The 20,293-nt window shown below is 48.1% G+C and overlaps 1 protein-coding gene across 1 annotated transcript in view; it reads left to right on the top strand.

Moving 5' to 3' along the window:
- Nucleotides 1–20,293, top strand: part of ADAP1 (ArfGAP with dual PH domains 1) — an 88,265-nt gene that overhangs the window by 43,674 nt on the left and 24,298 nt on the right. Inside the window, exons 4-6 of the mRNA XM_015417302.1 lie at nucleotides 13,809–13,921; nucleotides 16,468–16,614; nucleotides 20,196–20,279. Of these exons, the coding sequence (XP_015272788.1) occupies nucleotides 13,809–13,921; nucleotides 16,468–16,614; nucleotides 20,196–20,279 (344 nt within the window). The remainder of the gene's footprint in view (nucleotides 1–13,808; nucleotides 13,922–16,467; nucleotides 16,615–20,195; nucleotides 20,280–20,293) is intronic.

Below are 20,293 nucleotides of genomic sequence, written 5' to 3'. Positions count from 1 at the left end.
AGTAGTGTGAAAATGGCAGGCTGTGCACCGGCGGGGTGCCGTCGTGTTCGCGGCTCAGGAGACACAAAAGCACAGTGAGTTGAAGTCCGCCCTCAGAGATTTAATTTCTGAGCGATTCTGAGATGGAAGCTGAGTTCTGAAGAAGGATAAAAATGTTAGCATGAGTCGCTCGAATTATCCTTCTTCAGGGCTCAGCTTTCTTCTGAGTATTCCTTCTGTGTATTCCCCAAAGGCAAAAATGGCTGGGGACCACAAAACTCACCCTCCTGATCAAAAATCTGAGGAAGCCGGGGAACAGTAAAGCCTTCTCACCATCCTTGGTCAGAATAGTGCTCCACATGCACAGCAGAGCACATCGCTACTTGATAAACGGTGAGAATAAGCACAGATGAGGGAAAAGAGTCCAAACAGACTTCCCTCTGCCATACACCCTCCTTTTGAAGCAATTTTGTTCGGGAAGGTAATTTTTTTTTCTCTGTAAGGCTGCCCGAGCATTCCTGTGTTCTACCATGATGCGATTTTATAGCCGTATGTTTTCATTGCCCAACATTAACCATTCTGATGTGTCCCTTTCGGGCAGGGAAAGCGGGACAGGGAAGCCGAACAATAATAAAATCTATATAGGTGCAAGGAGGAGAAACCGCCGACGGTATTTAAAAAAAGCTGTGTGCCCAGACACCACCGAACACAGACAAAGCCTCTCGGCGTTCAGCTTAAATATATCTCCCTTTAGATCCCTTTTCTTGTTTAATGGCACGTTTTTATCAGGGAAGAGAGGAGCTGAGAGAATCCGGTACCGGCAGAATTAGCATGAGGTGTTGAAGTTTCCCGTCTGGGCAGTGCAGAAGCCCTAACGCATCACTGCGGAGAGGCAGCAGAGGCCACCGCTATGGGTAGCAGGGGAGCTGGCAAGGGACTGACATCATCCTGCATTGCCAGGGGCTGGGGAATGACTCATTGCTGGGTTTCTGGACACCAGGGAGGTGCTTGCTGGGCCCAAGGCTCATTTTATCAGGGAGGCTGTCTGAAAGAGGTTTCTAACATTCTCATCTAGCATTAGGGAATCTGTGAGTGCAAATTTTAAAAAAATGTTTTTTCCTTAATAGGGTTGCAAGCTCTGGGCTAGGAAATACCTGGAGATTTGCGGGGGATGGAGCCAGGGGAGGGTGGGGTTTAGGGAGGGGAAGGTACAAGGGAGGATAGATTTATCCATGGCTACTCGCCATGGTAGGGGCTGCGGTGGCTCAGTGGTTAAGATGCTGAACTGCAGACCAGAAGGTCAATAGTTCAGCAGTTCGAGGCCTGAGTGCCACATGACAGAGTGAGCTCCCGTCTCTGGCCCCAGCTCCTGCCAACCTAGCTGTTCAAAAGCAAGAAATTGCAAGTAGATAAATAGGTACCGCTTCGGTGGGAAGGTAACAGCGTTCCGTGTGCCTCAGTGTCTAATCATGCCAGCCACATGACCGCACAAACGTCTTTGGACAGCGCTGGCTCTTCGGCTTGGAAACGGAAATGAGCACCGCTCCCTAGAGTTGGATTCGACTGGTTTTTGAGCAAGGGAAACCTTTACCTTACTTGCCATGGTGCCTGTGGGGAACCTCCGCATTCAGAGGTACTAAAACTCTGGATCCCAGAGCCAGGAGGAAACATCAGGGAAAGGCCTTTGGCTCCATACCCTCTTCAGAGGAACTGGTTGGCCACAGTGTGAGACAGGATGCTGGACTGGAAGGACCAGCGGTCTGAACCAGCAGGGCTCTTTGTAACGCCATGGAATCCACCCTCCAAAGCAGCCATTTTCTCCAGGGGAATTGATGTCTGTAGTCTGGAGATCAGCTGTAATACCGGGGCCGCAGTCAGATGTGCCTTTAGATCCGACTCCGCTGCGAATGCCTGACGGATCTAAAGGGCACGATCAAACTGCAACATCTGGGAAAGGTCCTGCCGTTGGCACCCCACGCTGCTCTGCCACGGAAGTGGAGGTAAAAGACTGGTCTGGTCCTAATGCTTGCCGAGGGCTATGGATGGACTTTCCCGTCTGTGCCTTTCCCCCCCTCACTTAGCAGTATGCGCATAATCGCATACTCCATGGGGAACCCTCAGTGCAGAGGTTCCTCCTTTGTGCACATGGGAAACAAGAGGCAACCCCCCCCCCACTTCCCTGAACGTGCTGTCTGATCAGGCAGTGACAGGCTGAGCCCGCAGCTACAAAAGGATGTGTGATCGCGCAACGCAGTGTCAATTTCCACCGGGGGGGGGGAATAGGCTCGCTTCCCCTTCGCACCAAATGGCATGTGTGGCTGCAGCTCGGGAGACCTCCAGGCCCACCTGGAGGCTGGCAACCATAGAGGGCGGGTAGGCTAAAATTGAGCCAGTGTGGTGTAAAGGTTAGGATCTGTGAGACCCTAGTTTCTCTCTCCCCCCCCCTTCCTCTTTCTAACCATGTATGCTGCCTTAATGTCACTGAAGGAAGGAGAGGATTTTAAAAAAAATGTTAGATAGGAGGAGGAGGAGGAGATTGGATTTATACCCCGCCCTTCACTACCCAAAGGTGTCTCAGAGCAGCTTACAAACTCCTTTCCCTTCCCCTCCCCACAACAGACACCCTGTGAGGTAGGTGGGTCTGAGAGAGCTCTGACAGAAACTGCTCTTTTTCAAAGACAGCTCTTATCAGAACTAAGGCTTGCCCAAGGTCATCCAGCCAGGTGCAAGTGGAGGAGTGGGGAATCAAACCCGGTTCTCCCAGATTAGAGTCCACACACTTAACCACTACACCAAACTGGCTACACCAAACTGGCTCTAACCAGATAGATGGTGTTGCTTTGACCAGTTTATGAAAGTTTTTGTTTGTTTATGGGAACATGCAATTTCCTTCTAATGTAGCAGCCCAGAATCTGCAATGCAGGGGAACTGAGGTCTTGCATTGTGTCTGTGTTAACGCTTTGGTCTAGCAAGCCCAGTTTTTCCAGTCTGTTATTATTGCCTCTGCAAAATACATTGTGGTGGAAGCCTCAGTGGAGAAAACACACACACACACACACACACACACACACAGTATTTTAAGTAAAGCAAACTAACTAGGGATGCCAGCCTCCAGGTGGGACCTGGAGATCCCCTGGAATTACAGCTCGTCTCCAGACTACAGAGATCAGTTCCCTTGGAGAAAGTGGAGGCTTTGGAGGGTGGACTCTGAAGCATTGTCCCCCAACTGAGGTCCCTGTATTCCCCAGGCTCCATCCCCAAGTCTCCAGGAGTTCCCCAACCTGGATCTGGCAACCCAACCCCCACCCACATTCTCTGTCGGTGGCCAGGGGGACCAACTCAGACGCAATGCCTGCCTTATAATTGGTAGCCTCTAGTTCTCAAATTAGGCAATTAACAAGGCCATGCTAACCAGAGTTAAACCTGTTGACTTGAGTGGATTCAGAAGTCTGTAACTCTGGTCAAGAACTGCACCTTGTCGATTCTCATGGGCCGCTGCCTGTTTCTCAGGGGAAAAAATTGCACATCGGATAAAGTTCAGGGAAGTAGGTCAGTCTTTAAGTGGAACCAAGCCGGGATGGATTTCATTGTTACGGATAACAAAATGTCAGTTTTCTTGATGAGATGCAGAGGAAAGACTTCTGGCAGAGATGCTAATGAGGAGGAATGGTGTGAAGCTCCGGAAAGCGAGGATGAGATCCGAGTTCTTCCTGGCCTTCCCTTCTTCCCCGTGCCCCCTGCGCCCGCACATGCTGTTGTCTGTCCCAGTTTTTCACCTTGAAATCACTGATTTGGCGGAGAACATCTACCCCAGCAGTTTCTTCCCAGGCCTGAAAAGAGAGAGAGAGAGAGAAAATTTACATAACTTAACAAGCCTTACTCTGCGCTGGAAGAGGAAGAACTCTAGCATGTCAGCAGTTTCTGACTTCTCGGTTTAAAAGCCGAAGAGCTTTTGTTTTGCAGTACCCAAGTCGCAACTGTAGCATTAGAGCAAAGTTTGAGTCCAATGGTACCTTTAATTCTGGGTATAATTCTGGGTATAAATTTTGTTCTGTTGCTTCAGACCAACACAGCTACCCACCTGAACCTAACAACTGAAGGATGTCTGCATAAGTATTATCCAGGGGAGTATTTGTGCAGTCCTTGCTAACCTTCCTGGGCATAAAGGCCCCACTCATCTAGGTGGGTTAATGCCCCGTGATGACCGACATCTGAACTGTAAAGGAAATCCAGTGTGTGAGTCAGGCTTCTCCAGTCTGTAATTAGCATTCATAATATAGCAGAGAGAGTCTATTTCAAAATATAATAGACCTCAGGGCATAGAGAGCGTAACTGGCCCAAATTCACCTATCAAGCTTCATAGGTCCACAGGGATTTGAACCCAGGACTGTCTGATCCTAGTCTGATATCCACTGTCTTTTGGCCTGGCTCTTGTGATAACTGTGGCTTGAATAAAGTTCACATGTCCTGATTCAGCTTTTGTCAAGGCTCTTAGGTGAAACCCCTGCTGTGTGACTAATTAACGATATAGGAAATACATCAAACAAGCAAACACTGTAATATGAACGACTAAGACATTTAGTAAATCTTTTCAAGGTAACCATCATATTATATTATAAATAGAAATTTACAATATTACAAGGAAAAGTCCATCAGTTTGAATGAGCACCTGGATATAAACTCGTTTCGTCCCAATCTTCCTCAGTGTTCCCGCTAAGCTGAGTTAGTGTGCACTAGCTCACAGTTTTTTAGTCTCTGGCTCACCCATTTTTGTCTTTGCTCAGGAAGGATGGCTCCAGAGCAAACTAATTTATGCAGTAGCCAAATCGCTCTCTCACAACTTTAATGCCAGTAGCTCACAAAGTAGAATTTTTGCTCACAAGACACCGCAGCTTAGAGGGAGCATTTCTCAGGAATAATCCTATTTATTGTATTGAAAGCTTGTTGTAGAGAGCATTTTGCCATCCAAATTTAAAATTGAACGCTTCCAGCCGGGTAGAAAAGAGGACTGGTTTGCTATTACTATAAATATTAATACAGTGTTCATGGAGAGCATTTAAGCCAGCAAAATATAGAAGGCTTTTGCACCTAGTTAGAGAAGATAAGACTGGTTTGCTCCTAATACAAACATTTTAAACGGAACCAGAAGTTCTAAAAAATTAAAAACTTTATAAAATAATATATATATATATCAATACAATAGAATTACTCCTGAGGAAGACTGGGACGAAATGAGCTTATATCCGGTTTTATTTACAATATAACTAGGAAAAAGGCCCGTTGTGGAAATAAATACAATGGTCTCTAGGAAGAGGATCTGGGCAGGTGCCCTGGCCTTGGACACTCAGTGTCAATTTGCTGTGGCGACCTCAGCAGGGTATAATGACACTGAGTCCACCATTTTCTCCAGAGGAACTGATCTCTGCTACCTAAAAAACAGTTGTAAGTTTGAGTGATCTCCAGCCCTCACCTGGAGATTGGCAATGATGGTTCCCCAGAAGGGAATGGTTGGTTTGGAGGGTGGAGTCTATGGCTTTGTACCTGTCCGAGGTCCCACGCCTCCTGAAACTTTACCCTCTCCAGGCTCCATCCCTCACATCTCCAGGAAATTCCCACCTGGAGTTGGCAACCCTATCTCTTTCCCAGCCAATCATCAACCTACCTTTATTTCCCCCTCACTCTTCAGCTTTCCACCCCCCCACACACACTGCAGCCTCTTCCATGCTGTCATACGGGGGCCACCTCAGCATATAAGGATACAGAGCCCACCATTTTCTCCAGGGGAACAGATCTCTGTCATCTGGAAAGCAGTTGTAATTCTGAGTGATCTCCAGTCCTCACCTGGAGATTGGACACATTTTACCTCAGAACAGCAAACTGAATGTTAGAATGTTAGAGGCAAAAGCCAATCAAGTCGCATATGCAAATGACCTCTGTGTTCCGCGGCAAAGGCCAATGAGGCTGCATATGCAAATAACCTCTGTGTTCTGACTGGCTATGGGGGGGAGAGGAACAGCAAACTGTTTAGAATGTTGGAGGCGAGACTCAAGCAATACAGCCAATGGATAGGGACAGATTCTGCGTGACACACCAGGGCGCCAACCAATTCCGGAGCGTGTGGAATGTTCTAGAGAAGTGCCATCACCATTCGGCTTTTATATATAAGGGAGATATGATGGTTACCTTGAAAAGATTTACTAACTGTCCTTAGTCATTCATATCACAGTGTTTGCTTGTTTGGTGTATTTCCTGTATGGATACCTGTGATCCCTTCTTGTTTTTTTCTTTGACTAATTAACGAAGCATAGATTGGATCAGCTAGTACTTTTTTTTTTTTTTAAGAAGAGAAGGCGATATATCAGTGCCATTGCTGTGGTGTGCCGTATGCATTTTGGTTGTTCTCTTGTCATCACAGGACAAATAGATCTTGCAGGTTTTGGGAACACTGTGAAAACCTGCCGAACCTGTTGGAGCCGCTGTAAGTAGTGCGTGGAATGAGAGAGCGTGTTGTGCAGTCAGTGCCTCTCACACTGTCTTCGGTTATGGGAAAACCCATTCGTTTGCCTGCCTTCAGCTTGCAATTAATGGATCCCTAAATCCCCATGCATTGAACCTGATGTTTTAAATCCAACCCACATGGGTACGGGAGAAATGCAAACCGTTTTCACAAGCAGAGCACCCTTGGGCATTTTGCTGAGCCTCCACCTAAGAGTTTCACTAGAAAGACGTATTTGTTTTTGTCGGGATTCTCGTCAGTCCCCTATTTCACAGTATTGATTTCCAGCAACCGAGTAGCAAAAACTACCAATTTTTCTTTTCAGAATGCTTTTTTCAGCTGTGAAACAGGATGTTTTATCCCCCCCCCTTCCCTGAAAGTGCTCGCAATATGTTGCTCATCTCTGTATCGTTTTCTTCTTTTAATGGGAAGGCTTCCCCGCCACCCTTCGCTTACGCCTGCCTCCAAAACTAAAAGGTCAGCTCAAACCAGCCTACCATGTAAAAAAACAACCCTGTTGATATGTGCAGACTGAATTTTAGGGCAGATCTAGAATAGCGGCAAGGTGCCTTTGGAGAAGTGGTTTAAAGCTCTGCATTGTAGAAAAGAGCAAGAGTCCAGTAGCACCGTAAAGACTAACAAAATTTTGTGAGTCAGTGCTCGCTTCTTCAGATACCTCGTACCTGAAGAAGTTATCAGTGACTCACGAAAGCTCATCCCCTGCCATAAATTGTGTTAGTCTTTATGGTGCTACTTGACTCTTGCTCTTTTCTGCTGCTACAGACAGACTAACACAGCCACCCTTCTTGAGGTATAAATCGTGCTTGTGGCTTTCTTTTTGTATTTTAGCAGTGCTGCAGTCCTAAGTGTGCTTACGAGGGAGTAAGGCCCACTGAATTCAGTGAGATTCATTATTTATTTATCCATGTTTTTCATAGTCTGCTTTTCTTGCTGGGACTCAAGGCAGATTACGGAGAGCGAGTCGATGCAGGCGGTGGATGGGACATTATATAAACAGTGCGATAGGATTTGGATTGTAGAACCTGCCAGAAATCTGAAAATAGAACTGAAGTATAAATATTAACTTGGGAATGATGCAGAATTACATAGTAGGATCCTACTTGCAGCCAGCTGTATACAGTAGTATAGAGCACAGTCCCTAATCTTTTATCCAGGTAAGTTTGTGAATCATTTTGTACAGCGTAGACCTTTTGTACAGTGCAGGAAGCAATTTTTCTCCGGGCCAGTTTGGCCAGGGATCTTGCAGGGATCCATCTTCTGGGCATGGGGTCACGGGTCACTGGGTGTGTGTGGGGGAGGTATTTGTGAATTTCCTGCATTGTGCAGGGGGTTGGACTAGATGACCCTGGGGGGTTCCTCCCAACTCTATGATTCTATGACTCTGTTGCCTGTGTAGAAAAGCCCGCTTGGATAATTCAGTTCTGCATAGTTTGTGGAAAGCCAGGAGAATTTACTTCGGTTTAGGATTGCACTAGGGGAGAATTAGGCCTGTGCCAAAGCCTCTCCCATGGAACCTGGAGGGGTCTGAAGTGCTTTATGTTTAGCTGGATCGGGCCCCTTGCTCCTCCACTTCTCTGGGATCTGTTGCTTGTGCACTGAGGGCCTGAGAATAATGTTGACCTTTGGAAAGCGTCCAGATATCGGTTTTGCGTTGCCTGCTTTGGCGTTCTCGCTGTTTGAGTGTTAATTGCCTTGGATTGAATCAATCATCTGCTGTGTACGTGGGGTATTGTAGAAGCAGTCAATTTAATCAGTGACTTTCCTCTTCACCCAGACCAGCGTACTTTTGTGCACCAGGGAAATAATTGGGCTGTGTAGCGGCTGTTGGACAGTGGCTGTGTGGCGAAACAGGATTTTCAGGAGAATTAATTTGCACATCTTTGTTCCATTAAGCAAGGAATGTAGACGTTTAGATGTGATTGAAACTCATGTTTTTCCCCACCCATATGCATGTGTCAAATTATTTGTCGAAAAGGTAGAGCGATTAGAATGCCAGTGGGTCGGAGGGGGGGGCTTTGCAAGATTTTCGCAAAAGACCTTCTCTTGCCATAGTGTTGCCAACCTCCAGGAAGGACCTGGAGATCTCTAGAAATTACAGAAGATCCCAAGATGGCAGAGATCAGTTCCCCTGGAAAAAATGACTGCTTTGGAAGGTAGACTTTATGGCCGAGGTCCTTCACCTCCCCAAACTTTGCCCTCCCCTGGACCTACCCCTAAATTTACAGGAATTTACAGACCTGGAGTTGGCAAGCCTACTTTGTTGTGTGACCATGCCCAGCATGGCTTTCAATAATAATGGAACTGTAAAATTAATTTGTGGGATTCACTGCAGATGAGGTACGGCTGTGGCTTTAAAAGGGGGTAAGAAAAAAATGTCCAGGTTTATCAACACTATTGGCCATAACAGGATTTGTATACTGCTTTTTAAAAGTTTGTTTTCCAAAGCAGCATGCAACCATCGTAAAACAACATTTGATTTTTTTTAAAAAAATAGCAATAATTTTAAATGTAAAACACATTGGTAACCGGCGTAATGGTTTGAACAAGAAGCATGTTGTGGTTCTGACAACTTCCCATCCTGTGCTTGCTTACTCCAAAGTAAGGCCCAGTTTGTTCAGGGGGACTTACTTCTAAGTCAGCATGCTAAGTTTCGCATTCCCTCAGAAGCAGACATCATGCCCTTTGCAAAACTCAGGTTTCTTTGCCCTGCCGCAGCTCTGTTCACAGTGCCGTCCTAAGCAGACTTAAGTCTATGGGCTTAGAACGGTATAACTCTGCTTAGGTTGGCACTGCCCGTCTTCTGAACTGGTTGCCCCAGACAGCCACCAGAGCAGGTGGGACATGTCAATACCTGGTTGCCACCAGCCATCAAAAACCATCCATCCATCTCCTAGCAATCAGCACCCATAGAGGAAATATCCTTAGATATTAACGGTGTTTAAAAAGCTCAGTGGAAAGTCAGTCTTCTAATTTGTTAGACTGATCCCTCTATAGGGTTGTCAGGCGCGATCGTTACGCCGGTGGGGGGATTTGGGGGGTGGCCTGGGAGTGGGCGGGGATGTCCCTCACATGATGATGTCATGTGGAAGAGACGTCATTGCGCTGGCAATGTCGGGGCGACACTCTGCTTTTGGGCAAACTCTATGGTTAAAATTGGGCTCAAACCATAGAGTTTTGCCTAAAAAGCAGAGTGTTGTTGTGTGACATCGTGATGATGTCACTTTCGTGTGACATCATCATTTCAGGGACGTCACCAAGTGATGTCACTCTTCGGGGGTGGGGCTTCCCCTGCTGACCAGCTGGCTGGCAGCAGGCAGACACCCCGAAAATTGGGGGGAACCCACCCACACTGGGAGGAACCCTGTCCTTCTAAAACAAAGGTCCCCAGCCTGTGGGGACTTTTGGAATTCTGACACAGGGTAGACAATGCTCCCTCTAAGCTGTGGAGTCTTGTGAGCAAAAATCCTACTTTGTGAGCTACTGGCATTAAAGTTGTGAGTGAGCAATTTGGCTACTGCATAGATAGTTTGCTCTGGAGCCATCCTTCCTGAATTAAGACAAAAATGCATGAACCGGAGGCTAAAAAACTGAGCTAGCTCACACTAACTCAGCTTAGAGGGGACACTGGGCACAACCACAGAAATTGGTGGTGCAGGAGGTGGAGGCTACCACAAAATGGCTGCCACGGGGGGTGGAGCCAGCCACAGAATGTCAGGGAGTGAGGTGATTCCAAGCATCCAGGTGGGACCTGGGGATCCTCCGGAATTACAGCTCATGTCCAGACTACAGTGATCAGTTCCCCTGGAGAAAATGGCTGTTTTGGAGGATGGTCTCTGAGGCATTGCCCCCCACCAAGGTCCCTGTCCTACCCAGGCTTTATCCCCAAATCTCCAGGAGTTCCCCAACCTGGATCTGGCAACCCTCATCCTCTGCTGGTGGCCAGGGGGACCTGGCAACCCTATGCATAACTCTAAGTAACTCTTTAACATTTCAGTCATGAGCTCTGTTGAATAGGATGCCCTTTAAAATGAACATATGCTAAACATTTTCTTGCATACACATCGTAACGCAGTGAAGAGGCTTGAACTGTGGTGGCCATTGTGGCTGAAGCAACGGCTAAAACTCTGTACGGCCAATCCGATCTCCAGTGGCCCTGGAGCCCCCGGGCACCATGTTGGGGTCCCTTGGTCTAAAACTGAGCTACAGTGCAGGTGAAACAGGAAGAGGTTTCTTGTTCTGCTGTAACCAAGTGAATCATCGCCCATTTTCTCTCCTTTGGAGCAGCCTGTAACCGTTTTGCCAGTTGTCTCTTTCTGCACCTGTCAAGCCTCCTTGACTGGTTGCAAAATGCTGCTTAATTCCGCACCCCTCAATACATGGGAGATCACAAGGAGGCTAATACTTTTCTCCTTTTGAGGAGGCTGACGGGGAAACAGACAGGAACATAGGGGATACCTGGTGAATCTGGTTGATGGGGGGGGGAGAGAGAAAAACAAAAAAAAATGTGGAGTTTGCTTCTGAGCAGACAGCCCTGCTTCCCAAGTTCTGGCATTTTGGTGTCAGATCGCTCGCTCCCTTGAATAACAAAATGTGAACCCATTAACGCTGCACTGGTGGAGGATTCGCAAGCCTCTGCCCTGTGCGCTGATGTTGTATGTCCTTAAAGGACAGTGCAGGGAGGTGGATACAGCCCCAGACATGGTGGTGGTGGCGGCGGACAGCTGTTTCTTTTCAAACATCCGCCCTGTCTTCCATTTATCAAGGACAGTTGGGTCTGACTTTTAATAGGGAAAAGAGGGAGGGGGGGGCTGTGGCTCAGTGGCAGAGCCTCTGCTTGGCATACAGAAGGTCCCAAGTTCAATCCCCGGCATCTCCAGTTAAAAGGAGCTTCTTTCCCCTTGGTCAGTTACTGTAGCCCTTTCCCCCCCCCCCCCCGGTTTCTCAGTCATTTCAAAGGCAATACTGACTTTGCAAGCATACCTGTTGTGTGAGAACTTTTATGTGCTCTGTACTAGGATTTGAAAGAGTTTTTCCTGAATGATGTAGTAACAGAAGACAACACATTGTTCCTATTGATGTTCTTTGGAAGAAGTCGTACTACGAAACGGAAACGTACTCCGGGGAGTTTCGTCAACCTCTTCAAAACCTCTTCGGAATTATGATCTTTTCCACGTTGTTGAAGATTTTGCCTTAAGAATTGTTTCTATGTCTTGAGAGATTATAGCGCATTTACATCAGCTTGTGTGTTCTTTATTCTAGTGTGTATAAACAGCTGTGACCTTCTTGTTTGTATATTAGGATCTGAGAGAGCCAGGTTTGAATCCCCATTCTGCCATGAAAGCCTGCTGGATGATCTTGGGCCAGTCACATACCTTCAACTTAACCTACCTCGCAGGGTTGTTGTGAGGATAAAATAGGGAGGGGGGAATGATGTAATCTGCTTGGGCTCCCCACTGGCAAGGATGTAGTATAAAGGAAGTAAATAAAATCAGAACCTGGGACTGCAAAAAAGAAAGGAGTGTTTGATACCTGTTTTCATTCATGCGCCGTTTACTGTTAAGGTAATTTCCAACTTTCCACGTGAACCAGGCAGCCCTGTCATGTCTGGCTTAGTCTTGGGAGCACTAGAAGGAACGTATGGTGAGATGGTGTTCCCTTGGAGAATCTGGAGCCTTAAATTTTCAGTCACCTAGGCCCGAACCAGTTTTTTCCTAGTTTTCAAAACTACTGTGGTGAGGGCGGAGTGCATTGAAGCAGGGTCCTTTCAGGCCCGTAGCCAGAAATTTTGTGGGGGGCAACAAGGGGGCAGCTTAGTGCAGTGGAGCTGAGAGCATGGGAGGGAGAGGTGGGTAGAGGGTGAGGGAGGCGCTGCACGGCGGAGGGTTGCTGGAACTCGTGGGATCGGCTTGCCCATGAAGGCTGCGGCCCTTTTGGCCCCTGACCTGACCTAGATGAGCTGGCCTGGCCTGGGTGCTTTCCTCACCAGGAAAGGAAAGGGTGACTCACCTGCAGACTGTGTGGCGCTGGGATGCCAGTGTGGGAAGAAGAGATGGGGGAGGAAGGGTGGTGGGCTTTCCTTCTGAGGAAAACATCCCACCCTAAGGTGGAGGCCCTTTTCACTGGGCGAGGGGCACGCAGAGAGGGAAGAGCCATGGCAGTGAGAACTGCCCCGGGCCTCCTGGAAGGGTCCCTCTACCCCAGCCCTGGCTTTGGTGGCCTCCGGCAGGGGCTTTGTGTGCATGCCCACCTCACCGCCAATCCCTGCCCCACCGGAGCAGGCAGCCTGCAACCTATCCCAGGCACCAGGCACCTCCTTGCTACCCCGTCTGCCTCCAGCCCGCCCCCCTGCTTCTTCCCCCATGCTCGCAAGGCTCTGGCTTGGTTTGCGCCTCACTGGGAAGCTAAGAGGGGTGGAATGAAAACAAAAGGGCACGGTTGTTTTGAGAGGGGCATGGCAAATTTGGGAGGGGGCATTGCTCCCGTGGGCCCCCTGTGGCTGTGGTCCTGGTCCCTTTAGGCCTCAGATGTGGGAAGAGAAGCTTGCTGGCTCCTTCACTGACTACGGAGAGTCCCCAAGTGCCTTCTTCCGTAGCTGCCTTCAGGCCTTTTTATAGGTGGCTCTCTCGTTCTGTCCAGTTCTTTTTTGTTTGGCTAGCCTGTGCAAGGAAGCAGAAAGGCTCAGAGGCGAGGAGGCTAGCCTGATGTGCAGCCAGAGGTGTTTATGTGGCCTCGTGCCTTTCTACATAGAGGCAGAAGAGTGCCAGTTTGGTGTAGTGGTTAGGAGCGCAGACTCTAATCTGGGAGAACTGGGTTTGATTCCCCACTTCTCCACATGCAGCTGCTGGTGTGACCTTGGGTCAGTCATAAGTTCTTTCAGAGCTGTTCTGTCAAGGCCAGTTCTCTCAGAGCTCTCTCAACCCCACCTACCTCACAGGGTGTCTGTTGTGGGGAGCGGAAGGGAAAGGGATTTTAAGCCACTCTGAGACTGCTTCGAGTAGTGAAGGGTGGGGTATAAATCCAATCTCTTCCTCCTCCTTGAAGCTGTCTTACACTGAATCAGACCCTTGGTCCATCAAGCCCGGTATTGTCCTCTCAGAGTGGCCGCAGCTCTCCAAGATCTCAAGCAGAGCTCTTTCACATCACCTTCTACCTTTTGACCGGAGATGCCAGGGACTGAACCTGGGACCTTTGCCTTGCCAAGCAGATGCTCTGCCACTGAGCCAACGGCCCCTCCCCGAGGGCTAATGACTTTTCATTTTCTTTTCAAAAGATGTCAGCGGTCCTTAGAAGATGCTTCTTTGTCTTTCCGCAGGGTATCGGGAAGGATTTCTTTGGAAGAGAGGCCGTGACAATGGGCAGTTCTTGAGCCGGAAGTTTGTGCTGTCCGAACGGGAGGGAGCCCTGAAGTATTACAACAAAAATGACGTAAGAGCTCGGGATGGGGACAGACTGCTGCCTTTCTGCCCGAGGATGGAGTGAAGCATCAGGGCCTGCAGCTGCACTTGCTGGCATCCGTCTGATGTTCAGTTGATTAATCAATCAGAACAATCGGTTTGAGACATTTTGTTGGATTTAAAGCTGCCCTCAGTTCTCTGGTCGGCAGATACCATCTTATAAGATGCCCACTGGCTTTTGACGTAGGGAAGAAGAGCGGGGAGGGGTGTGGTGGATCATTACAGCTGCTGTCTAAGGAGAGGTATTCCCACTTCTCTCTCACACAGATAGGAATGCCTTTTTAAAGAGAGCATCTTCAGGGTGTATAAGAATTATCTAAGAAGAGGCATCCTTCCTTCTCTCACACAGAGGATGGAATGCCTCATCTAAGAGGGAATGTGCTGTATGTAAAGGAATTATCCAGGGCTCTTTTTGTAGCAGGAACTCCTTTGCATATTAGGCGACACACCCCTAATGTAGCCAATCCTCCAAGAGCTTACAGTAGCCCCTGTAAGAAGAGGTGTGTCGCCTAATATGCAAAGGAGTTCCTGCTACAAAACAAGCCCTGGAATTATCTAAGAAGAGGCATCCTTCGTTCTCTCACACAGAGGAGGGACTGCCTCTTCTAAGAGAACGTCCGCAGTGTGGTAAAGGAATGATTGAAGAAGAGGCATCTCACCTTTTCTGTCACAGAGGAGGAGATGCCTCTTCTAATAGAACATCTACAGTATGGTAAAGGAATATATAAGAAGATGTTAAGATGTTGAGCTGCAGACTGGAAGGTCTGTAGTTCAGCAGTTCAAGACCCGAGTGCCGCATGACAGAGTGAGCTCCCTTCTCTGGCCCCAGCTCCTGCCAACCTAGCAGTTCGAAAGCAAGAGATTGCAAGTAGCTAAATAGGTACCGCTTCGGTGGGAAGGTAACAGCGTTCTGTGAGCCTCAGTGTTTAGTCATGCTGGCCACATGACCACAGAGAAGTCTTCGGACAGCCCTGGCTCTTCGACTTGAAAATGAGCACTGCCCCTTAGAGTCGGATTCGACTGGCTTTCAAGCAAGGGAAACGTTTACCTTTACTAAGAAGAGGGAAGGCCTCTTCTAAGAGAACATTCGCAGTGTGGTAAAGGAATTATTGAAGAAGAGGCATCTCACCTTTTCTCTCACAGAGGAGAAGATGCCTCTTCTAACAGAATATGTACAGTATGGTAAAGAAATATATGAGAAGATCTAAGAAGAGGCATCCCCCCTTTTCTCTCACAGAAGAGGGAAGGCCTCTTCTAAGAGAACATCCGCAGTGTGGTAAAGGAATTATTGAAGAAGAGGCATTTCACCTTTTCTCTCACAGAGGAGGCAGTGCTCTTCTAAGAGGTGTGGCCATGATCTAACAAGACGCATCCCTCCTGTCGTTTTCAAAGGGGATTAGTTTGCTTTTCCTTCTGCCACCTTTGCTAAAACGCTGTCCCCCTTGGTGTATCGGCTGTCATTGTCATTGAGGAAGTGAGAGTCCACCGCAATCCAGCATGAGTTACTATAATCCAGCCTACTCATTTTTACTGGCCATTTCAAAACCCTTGCCACAGTGCTGATGTCATCCTACAGGATTAGGGGAACTGCCTTGTCCGGGTATATGCATTTCTGCATTTGACTTAAAAGTGCCTGCTTGCTTGATGCACAAGGTTCTAAAATTAAGCCTGTCCGAAGACTCCAACAAGATGTTTTCTCCCCCGTTCTTCCACATTAAGACATGAAGGTATCAAAATCACATAATGAAGGTACCAGACCCGCATAATGAAGGCCTGATCCAGTGGCATGCCAGTGTAGATGAGGACTGCAGTGTCTTCCAAGAGCTCCCTGCAAACAGAGCCCCCTTTACTCTTAGTGCTTGGGAGATGATTGAATAGCAAAATGAATCGTGAAAACCTCTGTTTGTACAGAGCTACATGTGTGCAATGCAGAAGTTTGGCTTAAGAGAGTGCCACCTGTGTAGTGCAGAATGACCCTTTGATTGTACATATCTGTAGCACAGGATGCATTAGTTGGCCACACATTAGTGCACTTCCAGTGTGCACATGTGGGTTTTTTAAAAATCCCCTCAGCCAATCAGAAGCCTTGCTGGGAAAAAGCCCCACCCAGCCCCACCCACTTTTTAAAGATGCCTGGGCGAGCACCAGGAAAGGTATCAGCGGGTGCCATGGTGCCCATGGCACAGTGTTGGAGATCCCTGGTTTAAGGTAATGCAAGCACATGCCTTGGTCCAAATCTCTAGGGTGTGCACACGAAATTATGTGCGCTGGCTCCTTCCTTTATCTTCAAGGCTGGGGAAACCTATTACACACACAGATTGCCGTAGTATATTCAGAGCTATTTTCAAAAGACTCTCTTTATTTTGCACACATTTCTTGGTGCACAAACTCAACTGCTCACTGGAGCTACTGGATCAGGGCCGAACCGTCTGAGTGGAATGCTTTTTGTTCCACCAGTCAGCATGTCTGTGCTGCCTGCACCCTGGCTCCTTACCATTGTTTCTTTTTCCCTGGCAGGCCAAGGAGCCGAAAGCAATTATGAAGATCGAGCACTTAAATGCGACTTTCCAGCCTGCGAAAATTGGGAACCCACACGGATTGCAGATCACGTACTTGAAAGACAACAGCACGAGGAACATCTTTGTTTACCATGAAGATGGCAAGGTGGGGGCTCAGAAGTAAGAAAGAAGGCTGTCCTAGGGGCCGCTTTGCGAGGAAGGGGGAATGGAGTGGGTGCAAATGACTCACACAGTCCCTTTTTTGTGTGTGTGCAAATGGGAAAAGTCATGCGTTTCTCCCAGTTCTGTCACAGCCTGGAAGCGAACCTACAGGATTCCAAGCTTAAATGGGGAATACTGGGGTGTGTGTGTGTGTGTCTTGTCTGGAGTTGCAGTCATCTGGCACCAAGTAGTAGGTATCTGCCAAAGGATACCATGGCCCAGTGAACAAGATCCTGATACTGGGGTGGGAGGAAAAGAATAAGAGAGAAAGACAGACACACAGAGAGATACAGAGAGTCCTCTTCAGGACCAGGGAGAGCTCCCAGCTTGAGAGATGTTGTTTTGAGGAGTCCAGGTTCAACTGAGCTCCAGAATGGTAGAAGAGCAAGCATAACTTTACCAAGCCAAATGCCCTGTACTCTATCATCAATAGGCGGCCTCCAGATGCACCATCCTCTGCTGAAAATGTACAGAGGAATGAGTGGTTGGTGAGGTGGTGGAGCTACGCATTCTGGGTTGGATCCAGACTGAATTTGCCATTGGCAGAATTCCTCCCCCCCCTCCCCATTGAACCCCTTGACCTCCTGGAGATGCTGCTCCTGGGGGGAATAGGGGCATCTGAGGAGCAATGTGAAGGGGGGGACTGGCAAAGGAAAAGAGGGATCACAGGAAAGCTCCAGTTTTGTCTCAATCCAACCATGACAGACCTGTCCATCACACCAACCCTCAGGTTTCTCACAGGAAAAGTCTCAGATCCCTCCCTTCGTGCCAAGTGCCTAGTCAAGCACTGGGTCTCCCTCCTCTAGAGGGCTCTGCGGTATTGCTTTCCCTTGGGGCTAACCTTCTGACTGTCTGCTGGGTCTTCTAAGGCATCTGCCTCCAGATGGCCCCTCTGTGCCACATCACTGATGCCACGGAGTGTCCCCTGCAACTCTTGGTGGCTCCGTGCATTCTTAAAATGTTGCCCCTGGTCCTGTCCTGTGTATTTTGATGAATAGATCTGACCTGAAATGAATTCTAGGTGGTCAAGCCAGGAGAATTGATCAGAGTGGTGTACTTCCATAATTTATGTAACATTAAAGGACAATGAACGTCCTTTAATATTAAAGGAGAATTTCTGCTTAAAATGCTAAAAAGGAACAAATAGAGTATCCTTCTTTGTTATGGAGCTATCAGTGGTCTCCCATCTATCTAGGCTTGCCAGGCCTCCCACTATGGCCTTCCATTGTGGCTTCCTGCTGGCAAGGCCTGTTGCCTGCTGCCACTCTGAGTATCTTAAAAACAGGGTTGTCATAGACATCACTATGTTAAAACCTGGAAGTGATCTAGGGTATCTCTGGGAATCACTGGAAGCTCTATGGTTTTACCATAGAGTTTCCAGCAATTTCTAGAGCTACCCTTTGTTATTTCTGGGTTTTGCCTGGAAGTGATGTAGCAACGTTGCCTGCAACCTCCCTCCCCAATGTCCCTGCCCACAGCCCTCCTTCCAATTGCCAGGCTTGGCCTGGCAATCTGAGGAGCTGACCAAGGCTGCTTCCAGACTACCCAACCTTTTCTTCAAAAAGAGGGGGGAAACGGGTTGCCTTGTTTATTGTTATTTTTGACTCCCTCTGTTGAGGGTGGATTCAGCTGACTGGGAGCTGCATCTTCTTGCTCCAAATGCTAGTGATTTGTTTTTCCACTCTACATTGCTTTCACTCACCGGCTCTGACTCAGTGCTGCATCTGATTGCTGAGTCTCCACGCCTTGCAGTTCATTGCTCAGCACTGTGGGATGCTCCATCTCAGCAAACAGTGGCAGCGGCCACTTGGTGCCTGAATCGGGCCACAAATGGCTTGGGGCCAGGGTACCTGGAGGGAACCACCTCCTCCCATATTGACTAGCTCCAAAGTTAAGACGTGTCTCTAAAGGCTTGTTATCTGTCCCTCTGCCTTCAGAGGTGAAACAGGTACTGATTAGAGTCAGGGCTTTTTCAGTGTTGGCCCCTCATGTTTGAAATGCCCTCTGCATTGAAGCTTGCCTTGCACCTATGTTTAGGTGTCCTTTAGGTGCCAAATCAAAACGTCTTTTGACCCAAGCTTTAAATTAAGGGCTTTCTCTTCCCAGCTGTTTTGGTCTGCTTCTAGTCTGGTTCTATTCTGTGGGGTATTTGTATTCTGTTTTTTATGACCCTGGGCTTGTTTGAACAGCTTGTTGGTTTTTATATTGATAATTCATGGCTTTTTTTTCTGGGGGAACATGCCAGAACGGAGTTCCGGAACCTCTACAGCAAAATTCTTTTTAAAATGTTTAAAAGTTCATGAGTGTTCAGTATAGAGAGGGGTGGGGTTTGGAGAGAGGAAGAGCTTCAGCAGGGTATAAGGCCACAGAGTCCACCCTCCACAGCAGCCATTTTGTCTAGAGGAGCCAGTCTCTGTACTCCGGAGGTGAGCTGTAATTCCGGGGGGATCTCAAGGTTTCACCTGGAGGTTGGCAGCCCTAGCCATCAGTGGGTACAAGATGTGCTGTTTTGTCTGAGGAATCTGCAGAATGTGTTTCTGTGTGAGGACAGAGTATCATTTGTGGTTTTCTCCCCAAACAGAAACAAGTTATAGGCACACCCCGCCATGATAATAAATGGCTGGTAATTCAGGCGGTAAACCAGTAAGGTAAATGAGCAGGCATAAAATGAGTTAAGACTTCCCTGTTTTTTCTGACACCGGAAACCCTGGTCAAGGCCATGCTCAAGCCCTGATTCCACCCTCCAAACGTGGAGCAAGCTTAATTCCCCAGACCTTTCCTAATGACATTGCCGCAGAGTTTCATTTTCACCCAAGTTTCTTTGTGGCTGAATCGCCCTCTGCAGGCCGTCTTGCAGTACTGCCACATTCTCTTCCTCCCGTTTGACCGGCCTGGAAGATGTTTTTAAAAGGATAAAGCAAAGAGCAGTTTTGGGGCACCTTAAAGAACAGTAAGTTTTATTTGAGCATCAGCTTTCACGGGGAAAGAGCCCCCTCTTTAAGGTGCCCCAAGAGTCCTTTCTTTCCTCCTCTTTTTGCTGCACTGGGCTAACATTGTAGGGTTGCCAGCTCTGGGTTTGGGAAATTCCAGGAGATTTGGGGATGGAGGTTGGGAGAGATGAGGGAACTCAGCAGGGTATAATACTGTAGAGTCCTCCCTCCCAAGCAGCTGTTTTCTCCAGGGGAGCTGATCTCTTGTCGCCTGGAGATCTGTTGTAATTTCAGGAGATCTCCAGCCCTCACCTGGAAGTTGGCAAGGGCGCCCCTCTGGAATTAAAAAGTTGCATGCAGGCATGTTTGCCACAGCAACAGTGGCACTTAAACTGTACTGCGTGAAAAGCAAAGCGCTGTAACGCTGTTCCGTGGAAACTGTGGAAATAACCCCAACTTGTGCAGCCTCACTTCATCTCTGGCATGTTAAAATCAACACGGGGGTTGATTTATTAGGTGCAGACTGTGAATAGTGTAAAGGCTTTTTTTTTTTTGGCATGTCTTATTTCATGGTTTTCTCTCCCCACCCAATCAGGAAATGGTGGACTGGTTCAACGCCATCCGTGCTGCTCGATTCCATTACTTGCAAGTGGCATTCCCCGGAGCCAGCAACATTGACGTGAGTTCCCATTT

Source organism: Gekko japonicus, unplaced genomic scaffold (genome assembly GCF_001447785.1).
Source record: "Gekko japonicus isolate JY-2015 unplaced genomic scaffold, Gekko_japonicus_V1.1 scaffold1917, whole genome shotgun sequence".
In the NCBI taxonomy this organism is placed as follows: domain Eukaryota; kingdom Metazoa; phylum Chordata; class Lepidosauria; order Squamata; family Gekkonidae; genus Gekko; species Gekko japonicus.
The sequence above is the reverse complement of the archived record's forward strand: the minus strand, read 5'-3'. Positions and strand labels throughout refer to the sequence as shown.